We start from the raw sequence: 20964 nt of genomic DNA on the forward strand, positions 1-20964 counted from the left end.
TACCCGGTGATTTCTGAGCGAGCGAGGCCCGTCAGACACCTGTCAAAGCCTCGCTGCGTAATTGCAGACGCCGAGGAGAGGAAAATAACCACTTGAATAGTTACATGTTTTTTACCCAGCAGCGGGGTTGTGACACTCGATCAAACCATTTGGCAGCTCTCGGTGTGTGTTTGGGAAGCAGCGGCGAGGAAAGAGTCTAAATCTGAATCACGTCTCTTTTATTTGAAGGACAAAGACTCGCGGTGAACTGCCTGCATCTATTAGAGTCACACCTTACTCCTCTGTGTTGTACAACTTAAAAACCCACGGAGGAGTCGCACAAACTCATTTTATTACATGAAAGGACAAACTGTATTTAAAAGATGGAAGCAGCCACTGTGACATAGCTCACTGATTTTTGGACTTTGCATTTTTAACGCCTCACTGTTAGCATTCTGAAAAACTGCATATTTTCATAACAAGTCACCATAATTGTATGTGACAGTGGCTGCTAATGATGACAGCTAAAGCTAACTAGCTAGATTGGTCAGCAAGCTACATCCATAAACTGTAAACTTTCACCTCCCCTGTACATGTGTCAAGGTTTAATCCATTCATAGAGACCAAAACCATTTCTGCAGCAGTTTGTGAATATGTTTATTTCTGCTGTATATGTCAGTCTACAGCGACTGACTCAATTTTGGAGCCTGCCTCGAGTGGACATTAGAGGAATTGCAGCTTTTGGTATTTTTGCTTAGGCTTCATTTTTCAGCATACATACTGTATGTCATGTGAAATACCAGGGGGTACTACTCCATCCTGATATACGTCGCAGTATGCAGGACAGAATATCCTTGCTGGCTATTCGTATAGCGAGAGGGTCAAAGTTTAATATTATGTACCATTTTTATAGACCGTGCATGAAACAGCTGATATAACTTCATAAGCGAAGCTGCAGAATAGCTCAAAGGAAAAATATGCAGTTTAGAACTAAACAGCTAAAAAATGAAGCAAATATCAAAAACTGCATTTCCTCTAGTGGCCACTTGAGGCTCCAACAGTGAGTCAGTATCCATAGAGTCCCACGTTCACAATAAGAAATAAAGATGTTCACAGCTTGATACAGAAAACAGTTTTGGTTTAAACAGTTGAATTCCTCCTTCTAGGAGGCCTCGAGGGCCGGTGTCCTGCAGGTTTTAGATGTGTCCTTGATCCATCACAGCTGATTTAAATGGTTAAATTACCTCCTGAACATGTCTTGTAGTTTTCCAGAGGCCTGGTAATGAAGTAATCATTTGATTCAGGTGTGTTGACCCAGGGTGAGCTCTAAAACCTGCAGGACACCGGCCCTCGAGGTCCAGAGTTCCCCCACTCCTAATGTACAGGTACCACAGGTCTCTTCCTGTTGAAAGGGAGCCCTTTCTCCCCACTGCAGCCAAATGCTGCTCATAGATGATTGTCTGATTGTCTCGTACTCTGATAATTGTTGGCAGTGGCACTTTATAGATAAAGCTGCCATTTCTGTCCCCCTGTGACAAACTGACCTGTGTGAGGAGTTTTCCTTGTGGCTGACGCTGTTGTTGCTGTTGTCATTGTTGTAGTTTTGAGCACATCAAAGACTGAGGATGAAGAAAAGAAACATGAATATTCAAACTTCCCAATGAGTCCAACTGAAGTCTTTTGGGACTCTCAAAGGCCTGATTTATTCTTTAGTTCCTGTGATACAGTATGAACACACCGAGCTCACCAGACTCCTGCTCCTCTTCATTGTCCTCCTCCTCTTTCCCATTTCCTTCCTCCTCAGATGACTCAGAAGGACTCGTGTTGGTTGTTGTTGAGGCTAAGATTACACCTGTTAATAAGGAGGCAAAAGAGCTTTATTTCAGTGCTTTCTTTGACTTCTGGTACTAAGACAAGAGTCTCACACAAGCTCAGGGCAAGGGCAAAATACAACAATCTCAATCCAGCCAGTAACATCCTGCAAAGAAAAATTCCCAAACAATCCACAGTCACGGGAAATCAGAAAAATAAAACTAAACAAATAAACCAAACTACTTGACAGCTGGTTAAAAATTCATGTTGTGCTGATTTTTTCATTGTGAATCAATCTCCTGTCTCCACAAACATGTTTTGAGGGCTCAGCATGGCTGTGCACCGGGCCTACGAGGAGCTCTGCAGTCTGTTGTACATGTGTACCACCACCAGAGGGCAGTGTCATGAACAAACAGTACACTGTTCCAAACATTTGTATCTTTAATTATTTCAAGAGCTTTAGTTGTGTATTATTAAATTATTTGGTTTGGCTTCATTGTAACTTTCTCATATGGACAATCTAATCTACAACTCTATGGGGGGTGGGGGTGAGGGCGGTGCCACCCTAAGCCCCTGCTTTGACCACACCCCTGTCCTTTTAATGCTAAACCACGTTTTGCATCGTCTATAATTTGAGATTAAAAAAAAAAAAATCAACACATCATAAAAGGATAAATATTTCTTCATCACCTGTCTCGGCTGATTCTTCCACAGCCGCTGATGTCAGCTCTCTGGGAGTTGTAGTTCTCGGAGGAGTCGATGGTAAAATGTGATCGAGCGGCGCTGATGTTCCTGTTTCATTCACCTCTGTGATTTCAGCAGCAGAGCTCAGTGAAGAGGTCAGCTTGGATTCTGCTTCAGTTGGCGTCTCTTCACCATGAACGCGCAAACCTGAATCTGCAAGAGATAAAATTATAACGTCATCACATCACACAGATACTCTGTCTGTATTTTTGAAGTCCTCTTCTGCTTCGCTTGCCTTCGGTGTGCCACAAGGTTCCGTTTTGGTGCCTTTGCAGTTTCTATTCTGTTGTTTCTGCTCTATTAAAATAGAGGGTTCAATCATTTTCCCCCACTTGTGAAGAGAAAACAGAAACAGTGTCTTCTTGCTAAATTGGCTGAATCTTCTTTCAGGAATCTTAATTTCCTGAAAAAAGAAAATTTAATCTTAATTTTTGACTCACCTTTCAAACAAAAAGGAGTCTTCTAAGTATTCAGTTACACTGGCTCTCCAGTAACTTCAGAGTCCACTTTAAGATTCTGATTTAGACTTTTATCACCAGCATACATCAGTACGCCAGCAGGTCCGTGAGGTCATGTGATCAGGGCTTACTGGCCTAAACTAAACTGAACTAAAGCAGGAAGAGGGTTTGCATCAGTCCACAGACTTCCTTTGAAATCGGTGGTCTCTTTTAAAAGTTTTTAAACTTGCGGGTCACTTTATCAGAGACCCAGTTGGAACAAACACACACAGACGCTGGCGTTTAATCAGGTTTCAGAGCTCCCTGTGGGCCGTGGGGCTGGAGGCCGCCCACAGGTGTGGAAGGAGATGACCTTGAGGGGGGAAAACAGCCACTTTTAATCAGTTATCCTTTTTTGAGTATTAGTGATCTGTATTGTAACTGCACCTTGAATAAATACTTTAGTTTTGTTGCAGATACAGTGTCAGAGACACTAATATCCATTTAAAGTTTGACTTGATGAAGTTTGAAGTCTTTCTTTTGTGGCACTCCAAAGTGAGATTATGATTAATGATTAATAATATTTCTGCACATAAAAAGCCATTTTAATGAAGGTTTTTCTGGCACCCGAGAAAGTTTCCTTTCTTTTCTTTTTTCCTTCTGTCCACAGACAAGAACACATTCCTCATTTAGAAAATCTTTTATGAATTAGACACCGGATGAATCACTGCTCAGTTATGGGATCATATAAAGAACATCACGTCACTGAAATAAAAAGAGCTACTTTATATTAAGCCCGAGGCGGACGTTCGTTTTTATCAGTCGTGATCGAGACGCCGAGTGTTTCTGGCTCACCCCGGCTGATTGCTGGAGGATTGTGGGTCATCTGATCCCCATTTATCTCTTCCTGCTCGAGTGCTTCCTCTGTGGCGCTCTCATTCAGAACTGTAAAAGCAGGAAATGTCTGAGCCAAGTGAGTCATCGAGCAGCAGGAGTCGAACAGCGGGGAAATTATTTCTGGTGTTTTGGAAGCTGTCCGCCGGTCAGCATCTAGCAAATGTAATTTGCTAGAAAAGTACTACAGAGAGGATGGAGGGGAGACGGTGAGGTAACCGTTACCTTTAGAGATATAACTCAGGTGTGTCATCTCTGCCTCTTCCACCTCCGCTGCACCTCCTGTGCCTTCCTCAAGCTCCTCTGGAAAGATGAGAAATATTAGGATAACACCAGATGGTGCCAAGTTTGGGAGCCGCTCTAAAGGTTACAACACAAATCAGCCGGTGCAAAACGATGATTGAACCTTTCTAAACTTTTACCCAACGATAAAAGCGTGTCTTGTGTTTTAGTCACAACTAACCTTATAAAAAGTCTACAATAAAACTAATTTCCATGTGTGATCACACATGGCCCTTGTTTCCGTGTTAAACCTGTGGCCCACGGGCCAATTAGAGGTCATACCAGCAGGCATCAGCGGTGCTGGAGTGCTGAGGTTGTACTCCACGGCCTCGGTGTCACTCTGGTTATCCACCCTGCCTGTTGTTACTGCTGAGGAGACAGTCACAGTTCATTCACCATTCACCTGTTTGAGATGCAGGTAGATGTTTTCTGGCTTTATTTAATGTGTGTGTCTCATTTTTCTTTATTTACTGAATGAAATGAATGAAATGCTCACACTGAGGCTTTAAAAGTGTGGAAACCAAAAGCCAACGAAGGCTAGTTCCATCACTAAAATAAAGAATATCAAAGCTTAATGTTTTCTGTGTCGTCTTCTTAGAACGACAGACTGATAGGTGTATGTAGCTGCTAGCTGCCTGCTAAGCTTCACTCTTTACTAACCGGAGCGACTGAACTGAACCTCGTAACAGTGTTCGTGCTATTTTTAGGCGATTAGTTCTCACACATCAGATCATGATCTGATTTCATGATCAAAATTGCTGTTTTCCTCTTGATTAAAGACCAAAACAAGCTTCATTAGGAGCTTCTGATTGTAGACGTCTGACCTTTAAATGGCAGTGAGTAAAAGCTACCATCAGACTACATTGTTAAATCTGTTTTATCAGAAAAGGAAATCTGTTTCCACTCCATTAATTCTTAAAGGAAGAGGAGGTCGGTCCCTTTTGTGAACACTCCGAGTTTGAGGCTGGAAGCATCTTAAAGCTCTCCAAGTAAAATCTGAAATTTCACTTTGTTCTGCTCTGGAGACGTGCAGAGTTGTAGAAAGTGAAGCGAAGCATAAAAACAGGAGTTTTACCTGCTGACAGGAAGAACGAGCTGGAGAAATTAAAGCTTTCTGAGGTGTTTTCTACTGGGAGAACATCTGCAGAGAAACAGGAGAAGTTCAGTCTCTCTACAGAAATATACACTCGAACAAAGGAACAATGGAAACACATTAATGCGCTAACGTGATGCTTCATATCTCAGTTTGGTTTTGTGTCGGCAGGATCAACGTGAGCCCAATATTCTCTCTTTTATCTTCTTTGTGATCAGAAACTTAGTCCAAGGATGTAAGCACTGCTTTACAGATGTAAATCGGTGTAACTTATGGACCTCGACGTGCTCCTGATCCTGTTCAGTTCTACAAGACTTTCAATCTGCTGTTGACATCAAAGTAACAGATCAAGTGAATTCGAGCTGATCTCGAGTTCAAACAGAGTGGGTTCAGTTTCAGAGAGCTCTCGGGTTGAAGTGCGTGACAGGCCGTCATCAGGTTTAAAAAACCTCCCTCTGAACTTTTCTGCTTTAATAACCTTCTTCACTTCAGATTCTCCTGATTCTGAGGCAGCGAGCAGCTCGGCTCGATAAGACATCTCTATCTGGACACAAACGGATGAAAGTAGGTCTGAATCACTGGTTTCTTTTTCTTTTAGCTGGATGTGGGCAGGAAGCTGCAGCTTAAACATCCAGAGGTCATTGTTTTAATTGGCTGAGGTGTGACTCAGCCGTCTGCGTTTCTGCCCAATCAATCGTTTTCTATGATGTGACATCGCCAACCCGTTTGGAAAGTGATGCGCCGTCTCAGGAACGCTGATGGTGGCGCCCTCAGAGTTTCACACAGACCTACCTGCTGCTCTGAAGACTTCACCTGTCTCCTCGACGCCACCGAGCAGATCTGAAACACACGATGAAACTAATGAGAAACTCAGACCGCTGTTAGCTGCGAGCTCTGTCAGACACACCGGAGAGAAGGCAGGACTAATGAGCTCACTGCTCAAATTTATTAAATCAGCCTCGCTCAGAAGGACAGCGAGGCCGAACGTACAGCAAGAGTCATGAAGAAAGATCTTCAAAGAGAGCAGAAGTTTTTTTCCTCACAGCATCAACGATTCATCCGGCTTTACGTCAAGAGACAGAAACACTGAGACCAAAGATCCACAGGGAGTGGAAAGTTCTCCAAAATGTTCTGAGACCAAATTAAAAATCTGTCAGAAACGAAGAAATCAGTCTAAAGAAACCGGTGCCAAAGTAAGCCTGGACGTTTCTGAAAACAAAGTAACCATCAGAAACCAAACACATAACCATGTCTTAGCAAATAAACCAGTAAAAACCAGAATGAAACAAGTTTCTAAACAAGATTTTAAAAACAACAACTTCACCTTTGATTGTGTCAAAGATCAGAAACAGACAAAGCAGAAAACACAACAAGAACACGTGAATGTCACTGCCGGGCAGAGATGGGCAGTAACGCCTTACTGTAATCCAATTACTTTTTTTCAAGTAACGAGTAAAGTAAGGGTTACTAGTAACTAGTAAAAAAGTAATTAGATTACTGTTACTTTCCTGTAAGCAAGTTGTGTTACTAAACTGTGATTCTGTTTGTGAGATTGTCACATGACAATGATGTACGAGCGTACGACGTTTGTGGCAACAGCAGACGTGTGCAGATCAACAATGGATTGTGCGAGAGAGACCTGCTATGCAGCGTTTAAGGCTTGGAAGTACTGACATTACTTTGAATTTGATTCTGTAAAAAGTGTTAAAAACATTAGCGTCCGCTGTTCACTCTGCGTGGGAAGAAAAATTAAACTTCAAATCTGAGCGAGCAGCGAGCACGCTGCCACGGGAATGTGACATTCACAGAGAAACCCCCGGATCCTCCCACTGACATGACCGCTGTGGGCAAACCTCCACCCGCCCCACTCCTGCTAAACAGGTGAAAATAGATTTAAGAGCGACAGGACTCAGAGCTGCTGAATCTTTGATTTTATTTATTTTTTGCTGTGTTTTACTTGCATCTATTTGAAAGAGTGTAAACACAATATATTATTTTATTTTATATGCTGGAATCTGCAGAAAATAGGTTTAAATGTTAAACAAATGTCTTCCAGTCAGACTGTTGCATATAATTTAATTTTTGCTTGATGCATAAAGTTAAAAGATTAAAAATCATAAAACAATTTTTAAAAAGAAACTTTTTCATTTGATTACATTTAATATGATGGATTATTCAGAAACAATAGAATTGGGCTGAAAGGTCTGTTGCTTTATTACGTATTCAGGTTGTGTATCGTGTTTTTAAAAAGTAACTAAGTAACTAATTACTTTTGAAAATAAGTAATCAGTAAATTAACGAGATTACTTTCTTAGAGAAGTAATCAGTAATTAGCAACTAATTACTATTTTCAGGTAACTTGACCAACACTGCTGCCAGGAAACGTCATAGATCTGTGTTGCTAGGCAACGACACAGTAAGCTTTGATGTTAAACTCTCGCAGATATAACGTGAAGTGGAAACACTGTATATAAACAGCAGCAGCGAGACGAGCGCGCACTCAGAGTTAAAATAACGAAGTCAAATTAAAATCTTATTTTATTGTTTTTTTTACTTGCAACAGTTGTTTATTTTACAGTCAGGCTGTTTATGACTTCATAGATTGTTTTTCACCATTTCATATCATCATCTGATTGGTGAATGACTGCAAGACACATACGATGCATCCCGATTTATGCGAAGGCGCACTGAACCAGAGAGCCCGGCTTCACTGCTGTCGTGTTACGACCATCTCCGACTGCAGCTTTAGGATCCAGATCGAGCCAATTTTAAACCAAGTCTGGAAGTTTGATGCATGTTAAAGAACTGTAAAAAAGGTCTGAGTTTACGCCCAAAGAAAAGTGTTAAACACAAACCTAAACCAGGTTTTAAATGTAAAAATAACTCAGCTGGAAACAAGTCAAAAAGCTGGATTGTGAGTCTGGGTCTAACTGTGTGGGTGTGCAGAGGAGCTGCTGCCAAAAGAACACCAGACTTAATTGGATGTATCCATGTTTCTCTTTGCTCGCTTGTCTGAAGCTACCTGGTGACTGAAAACTGTCAGTGGTGCCTCACTTTACTGTAAGTGCCTCAGACTGTTTCCACAGTGAGTTTGCAGGACATCGATTCTTCTTTTTTCTCCTTTTACAAACTCAAACAGAAGCTTCACCAACAGTGTGTTCAGTATTTTATTGCACCGAAGACCTGTCTGCACACGATTTATGTCTTTGGAGTTATTTTTATATTACCTGTATTGATCAGTGATTTTGATCCACTCTCCTCCTCGTCCTCCACAGCACGAGTCATGGATTTGGTCCCATTTTGCCAAACTGGTGCCATTAAAGAAAGCCAGATTGAGTTTCTTGCTTGTAATGCAGATGTACAGAAAGCATGCACTGGTTTGAGAAACACTGAAGGAAGCTGAATATAAATTTTCCTTATAAAACATGAGTGAAATGACTAAACATCCAAAGGAACCAAAAACCGTAACCAGATGTTGGCTGTGGAGACGACTTCACTTCGTCTCACCTGTTTGATTTGTAGCTGAGCAGGACGTGTCAGCGAGGCCTCTCAGCGTTGAGTTGTAGGGGCTCTGAGTCATGCAGTCGATGGCGGCTCGGTCGCATTCACAGAACCTCTGCTGACACAAATCAGCAGCATCTTCAAGACAGAAAGAGCCACAGACATTAGTACACTGTACTAGTGCCACAGTCTTTATTTACTCTGCTGTGTAACTGTGTCGGGTTCCAAGAGTCTAGACACAGAGCAGCAGGTCAGTGTACGGAGGAGTCACTTTTGTATCGCTTCTTTTCACTTTGTACAAACTCCGAGTGTGAAAATGATCATTTTTGGTTCCACTGTGAGTAAAACTTGTTTTTTGTTGACAGGGAAAGTCTTGTGATGGTTCCCAGTGTGAAAGCAAACAAGCACATTTCCCAAAATAAACCGCAAGTCTCACCGCAGCTGGTGTTTGCAGCTGCTGGACAGCTGAAGTTGTACGGGGCGAGCGGCAGCTCCTGCCTGCAGGGGGCAGCGTTCTGGTAACACAGCCGGTGAGCCTCGCAGCACCTGCAGACGGAAACGGGAAAAAGAAGAAGAGATGAATAACATGACGAGGGTCTGATCAATACGCGAAACACAACCTGCTCAGTGCAGGGGTGCTTCCTGCATGTGCCTTTCACAATAAAAGCTCTTCACATATACACTTATAGCTGGTGTTTGCAGATACGTAGAGGAATATAGTGGCTTATTATAAAAGTACATCAAAGCAATCGAGTCTGGGATTAAAGTCTTTGCCTTTTTTTATCTGAGAAATAGTCATAATTATTTTTATACTTTCTACAATATGGCACCAATGAAACAGAGGCTACATGTTCTTTATCAAATACACTGATTAGCTTCACAGAGATGAAGGAGCTATGTTGCTAATTTTGTAACCCATGAATAAAAAAAGTGACTTCAGCTGTAAATGTAACATTAAAAAGAAAAAGAAGTCATAATATTTATGAACATTGTATTTAATTCAGCTTGGACTAATGCTCTGTCAGAAACAAGCCCCTCCCCCTTTAATCCAACCCTTCCTTTTAAGCGACTTTTTTTCTGATTGGCTTCTGGCTTCTGTAGCATCCTATAGCATCCTATAGCATCATACAGATCCAGGTTAGGAAAAAGTGTCTAAAACTGAGTTTTTAGCTTAGCCTGCAATTTTTGACTTGCTGGAAATTGCTAGGTTAGTTTTAGCTAAAGGTTAGCTTTAACAGTAGAAAACGGTGGAAAGTCTCCCAGAATTTTTTCAACCATCCCTGAGTTGCTTATTCCTCTTCTTGATGGCTTTGACAGACCTTAAAGGTGTTCAGCCTGAGAGATGTACTACAGTAAGTACATGGTTTCATTTATTATTCCAGTCCACCCTAAAGCTGTTGTCTCTTGATTTGGACATTTCCTGTACTGTAACTCCTGTGAGGGATTCCAGCATAATGAATAATATTTTCCATGGTGATGGGAGGGGTGGTCAGCGAAGACTCTCTCAGTCTGCTTCACACCTGCCTGCCTCCAGCATTTGAATTCAATTATGGCGTATTTTAAATTCAGCAGCTGCTGTGACCGCAGTCCCGCTGCAATCTGAGGCTTACTTACACGTCCAGAGCATCCATGGGGTTTCCAGCTGCCACATATCTGCAGGAGCAGCCATAATCTTCCAGGTCACGTGGGCAAATCCCCGTCGCACAGTGCAGCTTCGACACAAAGCTCAGCATGGAGGGGAAGTTATCGAAGACCGAGTGTATCCAGGTGAAGCGCAGCCCAAGACAATCTGCAGGAAGAGACGACGGAAGGTGAATGAACAAACACGCCGAGGCCGCGAAAAGATCGCACCTGCAGAGATTCTGTAAACTTTGAGGTGGAGAGCATAGCGATTTAATCATAGATGATCCTGTTTGCAGGTAACTTAAGTCCAGAGAAGCACACAGGGTGGAAGATTGTTTGGACTGCAGATCTCCACATGCAGGTACAGTGCTGATTAAGACCATAGAGGCGCTGAACATCAGAGCCTCTCGACCTCGATGTCAACAACGGCCCACAATGCCACAGGAAGTCGACGACTGTTGTTTGAGCTATCCAAGTCGAGAACGCTGCTGCTGCTGTAGATCCATGAAGGGTTAGGAGATTTACACAACGCCGCTTCGAGTCTGTATCTTTATCACTACAATTAAGTCTCATGTTGTAAAACTGAAGACTCAGTCCTGAGTCCATACTTCATTTAAAGATGCAGCACAGGGGGTCCACAGGTGAGGACAAGACTGATCATAACGCAGACATGTCACCATCAATGTCTATTTTATAAAGAAATGCATGACACAAATGACCACAAACAGCCTAACGCCAGCCTGGTGCTCGGCAGGAGGCTGGACTCACTTAAAACTGTGGCAGAGGGGGGCGATGGACTAAAGTAGACCCTCTCTCTGTGGCCTCCTGGGTGGGCACAGGAGCAGCAGATGGCTCCTCTCACTGTACTGTAGATCTGAGCGCTTCGGGAGGTCCTTCATCCCCACAGCAATAAGAGTTTGTAATGCCCTCTGACCCCCTCTCATACACATTCTGCCTCCAGTCCTGTTTTTGTCTATTTTTATCCATCTATCTGTTCATTTTATTAACTAATGTTTGCTTCTGTTCTCACCAGTCATGTGATCTGCCTCCGGGTCCGGACAGAAGATGGAGCCGGCGGAAAGCGCTGGATAAGAATAAATAAAACGATTAAGGTCATAAATGTAACCTTTAAAACACCAAAGGTAAATGTTTCCACATCAGCACACACAAGTCAAGAAACTAAAGGAGACATAACATTTCTGCTTTATATGTTTAACAGCTAATCTGACACAAATATTTATTCAAGCTTTGAAGGCATTTCTGACTCTTTAGTAATTAGTAAATAATTGGTAAATGATCCTTATCATAATCTTTGAGTCAGCAGGTAAAAGTATAGAACTAGTTTGTATTAAATGGATCCTGTATGATGTGCAGTTTTACAGAGGGACTCACCGTTTGGAAGAGCAGACAGCAGAAACATCCACGTCAGGAACATGACTCGTACCTGCGTTCAGACGGAGAAAGATTTTTTTCATATTCAACTTCCTGTCGGGTGCACAAGCTCATCATATCAGACCAAATCCGATCGGGCTTACCTGTCTGATCGGGCTTACCTGTTGCTCCTGCGTTTCTAAAAGCTACCAGGCTCCTCACCTGTGGAACCAGCTCCCAGTGTGGGTTTGGGAGACAGACCCTCTCTCTACTTTTAAGAATAGACTTCGAACTTTCCTTATTGATAAAGATTATAGTTAAAAATGCTGTTTCTGTTGTATGGACACAATTGTAATCTTTAGTAAAGACAACATGAAACATTAAGAAGAAAATCACGTGAAAAATGGTTTCAGCGACCGAAGGTAATCCCACCAATCTGTTACAGCACTGTTGACAGCACAGTCATATCACCGCAGCAAATATGCCAGCTTTAGATCACATTCACAGTGCAAACCTGGTGTGTGTTTGATGATCATAATCAATAATCAAAATCGAGGTAAAATGTTCAATTAATCGTGATTTTCATTTGAGGTCATAGTATTGACCCTGATTTATCCCCTAGTTTTTCTGCAATAGGCTCCACTCTCACTCGAAATGTGTTTATAGATCACTACCTGCTCCCTTAATCCAATTAAATTAAATGAAGTCAACATTTAAAAACCAAAAGCTGCAGTCCCTCTTATGTCCACTAGAGGCTGGCTTCAAAAGTGTGTCCAGTGTTCAGAACAGAAATAAACAGCCTGGTTCAAAAACAGTTTCGGTTTCTGTGGGTAGTTTAACCCTTCGTAACCTCTGTACCTGTACAGGGTGACATTTTTGCCAACCTATTTATTTGGATGCTGGTAAGGTTTAAGTTTAGGGGTGTGGCCACGTTGATTGACAGGTATCACTGAGTACTTGCAGCTGCTAGCTGTGTGCTGGGCCTCATTTACACTACTCTGAATCACTGGACTAGATTTCACCACCATATTTCAGCTGTCAGTGTACTTGTAATGTTGTACGCTACATCCAGTCGAAGACGTTTCCTTTTGGTGATATTACTTTGGTAACCAGCAGATACTGGTCTAGCTAGACACTGCTAGCTAAGCTAGCTAGCATTAGCTGATAAAGTAGCACTCCACTCTGAGGCAAATATGGTCACTTCTGCCTCTGAGATACCAACATTTTAGCAACACTGAAGATACAACATAAATCTGATATTTCATAGTGGGCATCTTTTATATACGGGGTATCATACTGAGCATGTGCGGAGTCAGTGTAAGCACTCTAGCTTGTTTCTGATTGTGGAAATTAAGATTAATACACTCATCCCCGATCTTGCTTCCTGAAACAGGCTCGAATAAACGATAAATGTAAATTTCATATTCTGATTTGCATGTTGCTGTAATTCTCTGCAAAACCAGAAGAGGTCACAGTTTGAAGCTTACTGAGCCGCTGCTCTCAGCAGCAACGACGCTGTGATTCCTGCAAACGCTCAAAGCTGAGGATCATCGACCAAATCACAGCAACAAAGTCATCAGGTCACGCGTTTTTACAAATACGTAACATACACCTGAAAATACTCTGACATCACCCATTACAGCGCTGACTCCCACACAAAAACAAGGACGACGACGCTCTCCACTTTCTCCGCTCAGTACTTCAATGTTTCTAACAGCTTCAAACGGTTCGGCCCACCTGTGGCTCCTGTCCGCTCGATGAGGTGAAGAAGTGTGTCATTAACGTTATTAAAGCCTCAAGCATTTTTCACCAAGAGCAGGGAAGTGATCAGTGCCTCTCAGGAGGTCAGCTGTCTCATTATTGCACTTATATTTAATCTTTATCCAAGAATTTCACTCGCATGTACTGTACCAGTGTACCTGCACATGTGACGTGACAATAAAAGTGATTTGATTTGATTTGATTTGATTTAATGCGACCTCAAAGCAAGAACTCTGCACATTAATGGATCCAGATGACACTGACGCGTCATTTTTTTATGATCTATGGAGTGATATCAATAGAGCAACAACAATGATGAAGGTCCCTGCAGCAGAGAAACAACGAATGCTGCATGCTAATATGCACCATGGAATCCAGGAAATGTTTCATGGGAAAAGCTGCTGTAGTATACTTTTGCATCTGATCCTATTCCCTTAAAACTTTATTTAATCTTTATTTAAAAGCAATTACATGTTTCTTCTAGTATTAAGGCGCACATATTCATTTCAAAATGAGACAAAATATTTACATGTAGATTCATGTTTGAGGTTTTAGAGGGCAAACTCGTTTTGTTATCGGTACTCTCATTTAGTTTACTGAGTAAAATCAGATGTTTGTGTCTTTGAGGGGATTAATGAGCAAACTTCCTCTAAAGATGTCAGAATAACTTCATTATTGGCTTTAAAACTGACCTGATTTGTATCACTTGATTTATGTATATGATGTTTTCTGCACTAATGCCAAATTTGCTGTCTCACTGGTCACATGACCTCCAGGGCAGCATGGAGGGATGTGAAGAAGAGTTTAAGGCCTCAGGAAAAGAGAACTGTGTGCTTTGCTGAGGTGGGTCTGCCATGATGAAACTACAAAGTGCTGAAGATGGACCACAAAAGGCTAATCTGACATATTCGTTATTGTTTCATGCAGGTTGTATAAAAGAAATCCACTGAAAAATTTCACGTCATTACTAAGATTGTTATTTTAAAGAAACAGGAATAAATAGTTTGTGTATACATTTGTGGTTTACATACACTCATCATGAGCATGAATGTCTTTGAACTGTTCTTTTTCCAAGGTGGAAAGGTTGCACAGCATATAACTTTACTGCATTAAAAAATAATCAAGGATTCGGTTTAAATGTATTTTGTTTGGATTAGGAAAAATCCGAAAACTCAAATCTTTTAATAAGTGGTTCTAAGGGTTCTACAATGTCTTGACATTGAAACAGACTTTACAATGCCAAGGTCTATTAACTTCTCTTGTGATCCTGATTGACTGCAACTGGCAGTTTCTCTCTTATTTTGATGTTTCACCACTTTGCCAACATCTGGAAGAAGACACCGTCACCCTCAGATGAAAGTCTGGATGTTCAGGAACTAACCAGGGCTCAAGCGAGATTTCCATCGCCATGGACCGAGAGGGTGCTGACCAAGAAAGAAGCCCCTGCTCCAAAATCGACACAAGTTTGACATGAATTTGCAGCTCCAAGTTTTATGGTCAGACGAGACAAACACAGAGTTATTTGGCCAAAATGATACGAACTAAATCTGGAGAAGTAAAGGTCTGGCTTTCAAACCTAAGAGCATTGGTGTCAAACAGGGTGGTGGTAGCATCATGCACTGAGGCTGCTGTGCTGCCTGTGGTACTGGTACACTGGACAAAGTAAATGGAAGAATGAAGGAGGAGGACTACTTATAAAATCTGTAGCATCACCTCAAATCAACAGCTAGATGGTTGAAACTCGGACAGAGGTGTCCAGGTTTAGGTGTCCCAACAGGACGAGGACTGTCCTTAAAAGCTGGGTCAGTCACAGGAAACCAACCAGTTTAAATGAATTCCACCAATTCTGCCAAGAAGAGCGGTCAAATATCCAGAGTTATGCCAGAAGCTTGCTGATGGATAGCAAAAGCATCGGATCAAGGTGCAACTTCATAATTTGATCAAGTATTACTGATGTGTATGTCTATATTTGGATACATACTTTTGAGAAAATCTAAAATAAAATCAAAGGTCTTGTTTTTTTTAATGTCATTAAAGATGTATGGTGTTCAATCACACCATGACATTCATGCTCATGATGAGTGTACGAAAACTTCTCAATTTCTTTAACATTTCCTTAATATTACCTCTTTACATTCTTTGCAGTATAAAGCTAAAAACCCATCAGTTAATCTCTGACTACAGACTGAAAATGCTTGATAATATTAGCCTCTGTTAGCTGTGATAGCGATCAGAGGCTGAAGGCCAGAGGAGCTGCAGCACTTTGCCGTGGATTTTTAAGCTGTCTCACATATCCAGTGATCAGAGGCAACGTTACGCAACGATAAGTTGAGCGCTTTGAAGACTTTACATGAACGTTATCCTTGCCTGTTACACTCATACGTCTTCACTTTATAGCTGTGCTGTTTAATGCTGTGTATGCACACATGCACACACACTGACCTAACCAAAGAAAGATTTAAACAGGAAGCAAAGAAACTCTTACCTTATTTGTGGAGCGTCGCTGTAGAATTTCTGTTTAAGCATTAAACTCTTTGCCACGTTCAGGAGCGAGACGCAGCTCGGTGGGGAGGAAGCCTTTTTAATGCTTGTTTTCTAACAGAATAAACTCTGAGCTCCAAAAACTGTTTATCTCTCTGGGGCTGGAGGGTGGGGGGGTACCTTTATCCTGTTCAGGTCAGCTCTTATTGGCTATCAGGTGATACCTGAGCAGGAGCTTATCGTGGTTTATTTCCATGCAGGTATTTCAGGCTTTAGCAGAGGTGGGGTCCTGACAGGGGGACCCACAGAGTGGTCTTTGTCCCCGCAGGAGGGCTGGCTCTGTGACCTGGGGTTCGACCTGGACTTATCTGATCCTCCTGGAGTTCAGATCAATGATGACCTGCAGGGAGGAGGGGTGATCGCCGTGGGTTTAATAACAGGGGGCTGATAGTGGGGCAGTGCATCTGTCAGGAGGGACGGCAGCAGCTCTGTTCAGAGGGAGGAGAATCTTTTTCCTCTAAAGCAGCTGGTTTCAAATTCACTGAGAGTAAACAGTGTGAGAGTCGGTGGACTCTTCATGCATATTCATGAATATCTCTGAAAATTAAACAGAGTTCTGGATCGAGGCTGCTCCAGTGAACTAAAACTAGACTAAAAAACGATCACTGAGCTCCACGTGTAGTCCTATAGATAACATCCTCTGTCCAACTTTCTTCTGTTGTTTGCTGTATTTCATTCTGTTTAACTTTTTCCATATATATGTAATCAGTTAAATCTGAACCTACATCATCTTTATGGACAAAGACAACTGGAAAACCAAATAAAGAGATTTGAAAAAAAAAAACCTGAAACAATAAGATGTGCTTGAAAAACGAACTACAATCAAATAAAATGCAGAGAAAACGTCTCCAGTTTGAGTTTTGTGGAGCAGATGTCGACTCTGGGTTAAAGTGTTTTTACCTGATCTGAACTTCTGAAATCTGACACCTGACAAATACCCCTCAATAAATAAATTAAACAATAAAACGAACTGAATCCTCTCTGGAAGCTGACTAGAATAATGATGAATACAGAAGTATAATAACTCTGTTCTGGGCGTTTCAGGTTTTATGGATATGTGGCTGTCATCTGACACTCCAGGCTTTTCTTTGAGATCACGCCTCGGACTCCAAGCCTGCCGATCCACAAGGATCTTGATTAGATCAGATTAATTTGTGATAACTGACAGTAACAGAGAAATGTCAGATTTTCACCATTTTTATGCTCGTGAAGAGTCAGGTCTGGATCGACTCCAACAGGCTGAAATAATTCCCACCTCTGTCCAGACGGTTCAAACCTCTTTGACTAATCTGAACAAATTAAGGCTGAACGTAGATCCAAAAACAAGCAATGAGAAAAAAATACAACAATTACCAGATGTTTATTTAACAGACATAAAACCTCAAACCCTACATCTGTTTCTGGGTTTCTACAGCTTCTTCTTCAGATTTCAGACTGTTTTCTCTGCCTCACAGTCTTCATTTGATCTGAGGATAAACAGTCCAGACTTAGTCTGAGGGTTGCAGATTTCAGAGTCCATTATTAATCAGATTAGTTTTTATCTTTTTGGAGATACAAAGTAAATGAAATCACAGAGTAGATAAGGGGGATGAATGTGAAGCCGCACCGCTGTGTGAGCGTGTAAACAGTTTCCAAACCCGTGCAGATGCAGAAATCTGACTCAGATCTGGCCTCCGTAATCTGTAATCTGCTGTAGTTTGTGATGATGAGCGGCTCTTTGTTCCTCTCCGGTCACAGTTTATTGCACATCTTTGTCAGGCACCTCTGTTTCAGGTCTGTGGAGGAAAGGTTACAGCCAGGTCACAGAGTTTTACCACAAAACAAAACCAGCTACGGCGAACGTTCCCCTCTGGTGCCCCCGGATTACAATCCACGAATGATCCGTATTTTAGTGTGTGTAAGAGAAACAAACCGAGCTGCTGGCTGTTTCCACAAACACGCACGAGCAGAATCACGTGAAGGATTTATTACAGTGCAGGCAACCATAGCATACCACCTTAAACAGGGGTCACACTCCTCAAAACACCCTTTGTTCCTGTGGTCAGCGGACACAATAGGAGGAGTATGAAGAGCTCTGAGCTGCGATCTCAGCCTGAAGGACGTCAGCAGGCCTCCCAGCTCAGGCAGACATTCAAACTTTGTGTCATTGCTTCAGCGTGCGACTGACTGCACTTTTTACTCGTGGATCAATCAGGCTGCTGATAAAGATTAGACAGACCCAACTAATCACTGCTGCACTGTTGCATTATTATCAGCTGCCAAATATTTACTCAGTGTTGCTGCGCTCGAGGTGAGTCGAGCGAATCTTTAATGAGATCTACCACCAGCATCAGCCCTGCACAGATTTATCGTCTCTCTTCTTCTTTTTTAAGTATGACACATGTTCACGAGCTGCAGCTCTTTTCATACCTTTGGAGAGATTACACACTAATGATGTCTCTCTCCACCCTCATCTCCATCAGCCACTGTTCAGGGTGTAGAATAAAAGTCAGTCAAAGGGAACCGGCAGCTGCTGGCAGCTCTTAAGGTGGAATGTTTTCTTGCATCATAAATCTATCACTGAACACGCCTTAAATATTGATATGACCACTCAAACCCTTTAGTTTGTCTTAATCCTGACATCAGCAGTGATTGGTCCTCTAAGGCTGCCGGGGCTTTCCCATGATGCACTGAGTGTTTCTTCTTCACTGACTCGTCATTCTCTGTGTTTATACACCTCTCTACATTTAATCATCATTTATTATTAATCTGTGGCTCTCCCGTCTTCCTCCCCTCACCCCCAACCGGTCACAGCAGATGGCTGCACCGCCCTGAGCCTGGTTCTGCTGGAGGTTTCTTCCTGTTTGAGTTTTTCCTTCCCACTGTCACCAAGTGTTTGCTCACAGGGGGTCATATGATTGTTGAGATAATGTTGTGAGCTGAGCTGAATTAAACAGAATTAAGAAAATCCTAAACCTCTTAAAATCCTCCTTCCCACTAATAACAGTTTTTGCCACTTTATCTTCACTGGGATCAGGATCCGAACTTAAAGGAGAACCTGTTAGAAAACATCATGAAGTTTTGTCATGAGCCCGACTGTAAGGTTCAAAAAGCTTTAGCGAGCTCTCTTGTTTCCACACTGGTCATCTCCAGTCCAGGAAACACAGCAGCACATTTACATTGAAGCTTGAAATCACTTATCTGAAGGAGCTTTTTGAAAATTTGCGATTTGTCTTATTAAAGTATTTAAAAACTAAAAGATAAAGTCACTTCATTTGTGAAGTGCCGTGAAGTGACTCGTTCTCCACCTCCGATGGAGGCATTCAGCCTCCGTGCATGGATCCCCACAGGGCTTCTCGATCACGGAAGAAGCCACGATCAGAATGATTTTGTTCAATAATCGTAACTTCATGCATCGCTTCATCATCTGCTGCTTTTATAGTCCGCGTCAGGTTGTGGGTGCAACAGTCTAAGCAGACATTCTTCTGCCTCCCCACCTCCTCCAGCTTTTCCAGAGAAACAATCTCTCCAGTGTGTCTGGGTCTGCCTGGGCGTCTCCTCCCAGTAGGACATGAAACACCTGACCAAGGAGGCACCCTGGAAGCATCCTGGTCAGATGCCCAAACCCCCAACTGGCTCTCTTCATAGCAAATGAGCATCAGCTCTACTCTGAAACCCCCCCCAGACACCAGACAGAGGAAGCTCATTTCTGCAGGACGTATCCACCATCTCAGTCTTTCAGTCATCACCCACAGCTCGTGGCTGGAGCCGAGGGTGGGAACGTAGATCGACCAGTAAACTTTCAATCTTCACTTTGATGCTTTGAAGACAGCGAGAAAGTAAACAAGAGCCTGAAACACTTAACTTCCTCCACACAGGGAAGCAGCTCATCCCCAGCGTTTACTGAGCTTAAAAAATACATTTTAATTTCAAGGAAATCCAAACTTTCTGCAGCACCCGTCGTTCAAGAGAAGACTGCAGAGAGTCCAGAACGCCCCCAGTGACGGGACTGCAACGACATCACATGACTTTTCACGCTTATTTTGTAAAAAGTTGCAACATCGTGTTTGATATCGTCTGCCGCTGGGATTCTGTGATGATCCACTAACGTTTAATTATTAATGATCAAACACGCTTAAAGCAAAGGTCTCAAACATACTGAATAAATGATCATTATATGAAACAGATTATACTGACGACGCAGAGCTGCCATCTTGGACTTCCATGTTTTCTTTCATTATTTTCTTTAACCTCATCATAAAATAAGCATTATGTGGAGAAATGAATGCAATCTCGCTTGAAATCTTACCCATAAAACTCCAATAACTCTGAGTTTGCTCTCCATAAATGAGCCGCAGCTTCTGCGATGTTGTGCTGTTAGCTGAGAGTTTTTAATCTTTGCCTTCACTGCTTTTCATGTCACTTTCTAATCAGGTTTATCGGAGTCTAAAAATAAACCTGGAGGTCTAATGAGAGCCGGAGGACTGAGCTGACAGGCCTCTCGACGGCCTGCCGCTGGAATCGTTCGGCGTGTCAGACGCCTGGAAAGAGGCGACTCTCTCCACAACCTCTTGAGCCCATTAGATTCCTGCAGAGCTGCTGCTCTAATGAGCTCTGATACGGGCCGACACGTCGCCATCAGCACAGGTGAAGGATGGAAGCGAGCTCCCCAATTATTTCCGAAGTGCTTTAAATGCACCAACATGGATCAACTCTCGTACCAACCTTACTGATGAAGCAGGAAACAAGTAATTATAGAACTACAAAATGACCTCATCTTTGAGGCTTTCATTTCTCGGCCCTTACTCGTCAGAAACTCTGATTTTCTCCTTGTTGCTATTAAAAGGCCTACACAGACTGTATATTAAAGATGGAAGCAGCAACTGTGACGTCACCCTCTGGATCTGGAAGTCGTCTCATGTGAAGCGTTTTCATCTTGGTGTGTTG

The 20964-nt window shown here is 42.3% G+C and overlaps 1 protein-coding gene and 1 long non-coding RNA gene across 11 annotated transcripts in view; one reads left to right on the forward strand and one right to left on the reverse strand.

The window, feature by feature from the left end:
• oc90 (otoconin 90) overlaps nucleotides 1–16066 on the reverse strand; it is a 25771-nt gene extending 9705 nt beyond the window's left edge. For 4 of the 10 annotated variants that reach the window (XM_025900433.1, XM_025900432.1, XM_025900426.1 and 1 more), the window contains exons 1-15: nucleotides 13474–14279; nucleotides 11758–11809; nucleotides 11396–11449; nucleotides 10357–10531; nucleotides 9179–9288; nucleotides 8749–8880; nucleotides 8469–8549; nucleotides 6034–6081; nucleotides 5224–5289; nucleotides 4431–4517; nucleotides 4092–4169; nucleotides 3828–3917; nucleotides 2482–2688; nucleotides 1718–1831; nucleotides 1524–1598 (exon numbers count right to left, since the gene is read on the reverse strand). In XM_025900433.1, the coding sequence (XP_025756218.1) occupies nucleotides 1524–1598; nucleotides 1718–1831; nucleotides 2482–2688; nucleotides 3828–3917; nucleotides 4092–4169; nucleotides 4431–4517; nucleotides 5224–5289; nucleotides 6034–6081; nucleotides 8469–8549; nucleotides 8749–8880; nucleotides 9179–9288; nucleotides 10357–10531; nucleotides 11396–11449; nucleotides 11758–11809; nucleotides 13474–13539 (1435 nt within the window). In that variant the 5' untranslated portion in view covers nucleotides 13540–14279. Of the gene's footprint in view, nucleotides 1–1523; nucleotides 1599–1717; nucleotides 1832–2481; nucleotides 2689–3827; nucleotides 3918–4091; nucleotides 4170–4430; nucleotides 4518–5223; nucleotides 5290–6033; nucleotides 6082–8468; nucleotides 8550–8748; nucleotides 8881–9178; nucleotides 9289–10356; nucleotides 10532–11395; nucleotides 11450–11757; nucleotides 11810–11918; nucleotides 11986–13473; nucleotides 14280–15982 lie in introns of those variants that run through there. The other 6 variants (XM_025900434.1, XM_025900428.1, XM_019353957.2 and 3 more) reach the window with 5 other exon arrangements.
• On the forward strand, nucleotides 11424–14401 carry LOC112842901 (uncharacterized). The gene is made up of 3 exons (XR_003214945.1): nucleotides 11424–11507; nucleotides 11740–13498; nucleotides 14274–14401. It is a non-coding gene; the product is annotated as an uncharacterized LOC112842901 (long non-coding RNA).
• Nucleotides 16067–20964: the final 4898 nt, after the last annotated feature.

Source organism: Oreochromis niloticus, linkage group LG18, assembly GCF_001858045.2.
Source record: "Oreochromis niloticus isolate F11D_XX linkage group LG18, O_niloticus_UMD_NMBU, whole genome shotgun sequence".
In the NCBI taxonomy this organism is placed as follows: Eukaryota; Metazoa; Chordata; class Actinopteri; order Cichliformes; family Cichlidae; genus Oreochromis; species Oreochromis niloticus.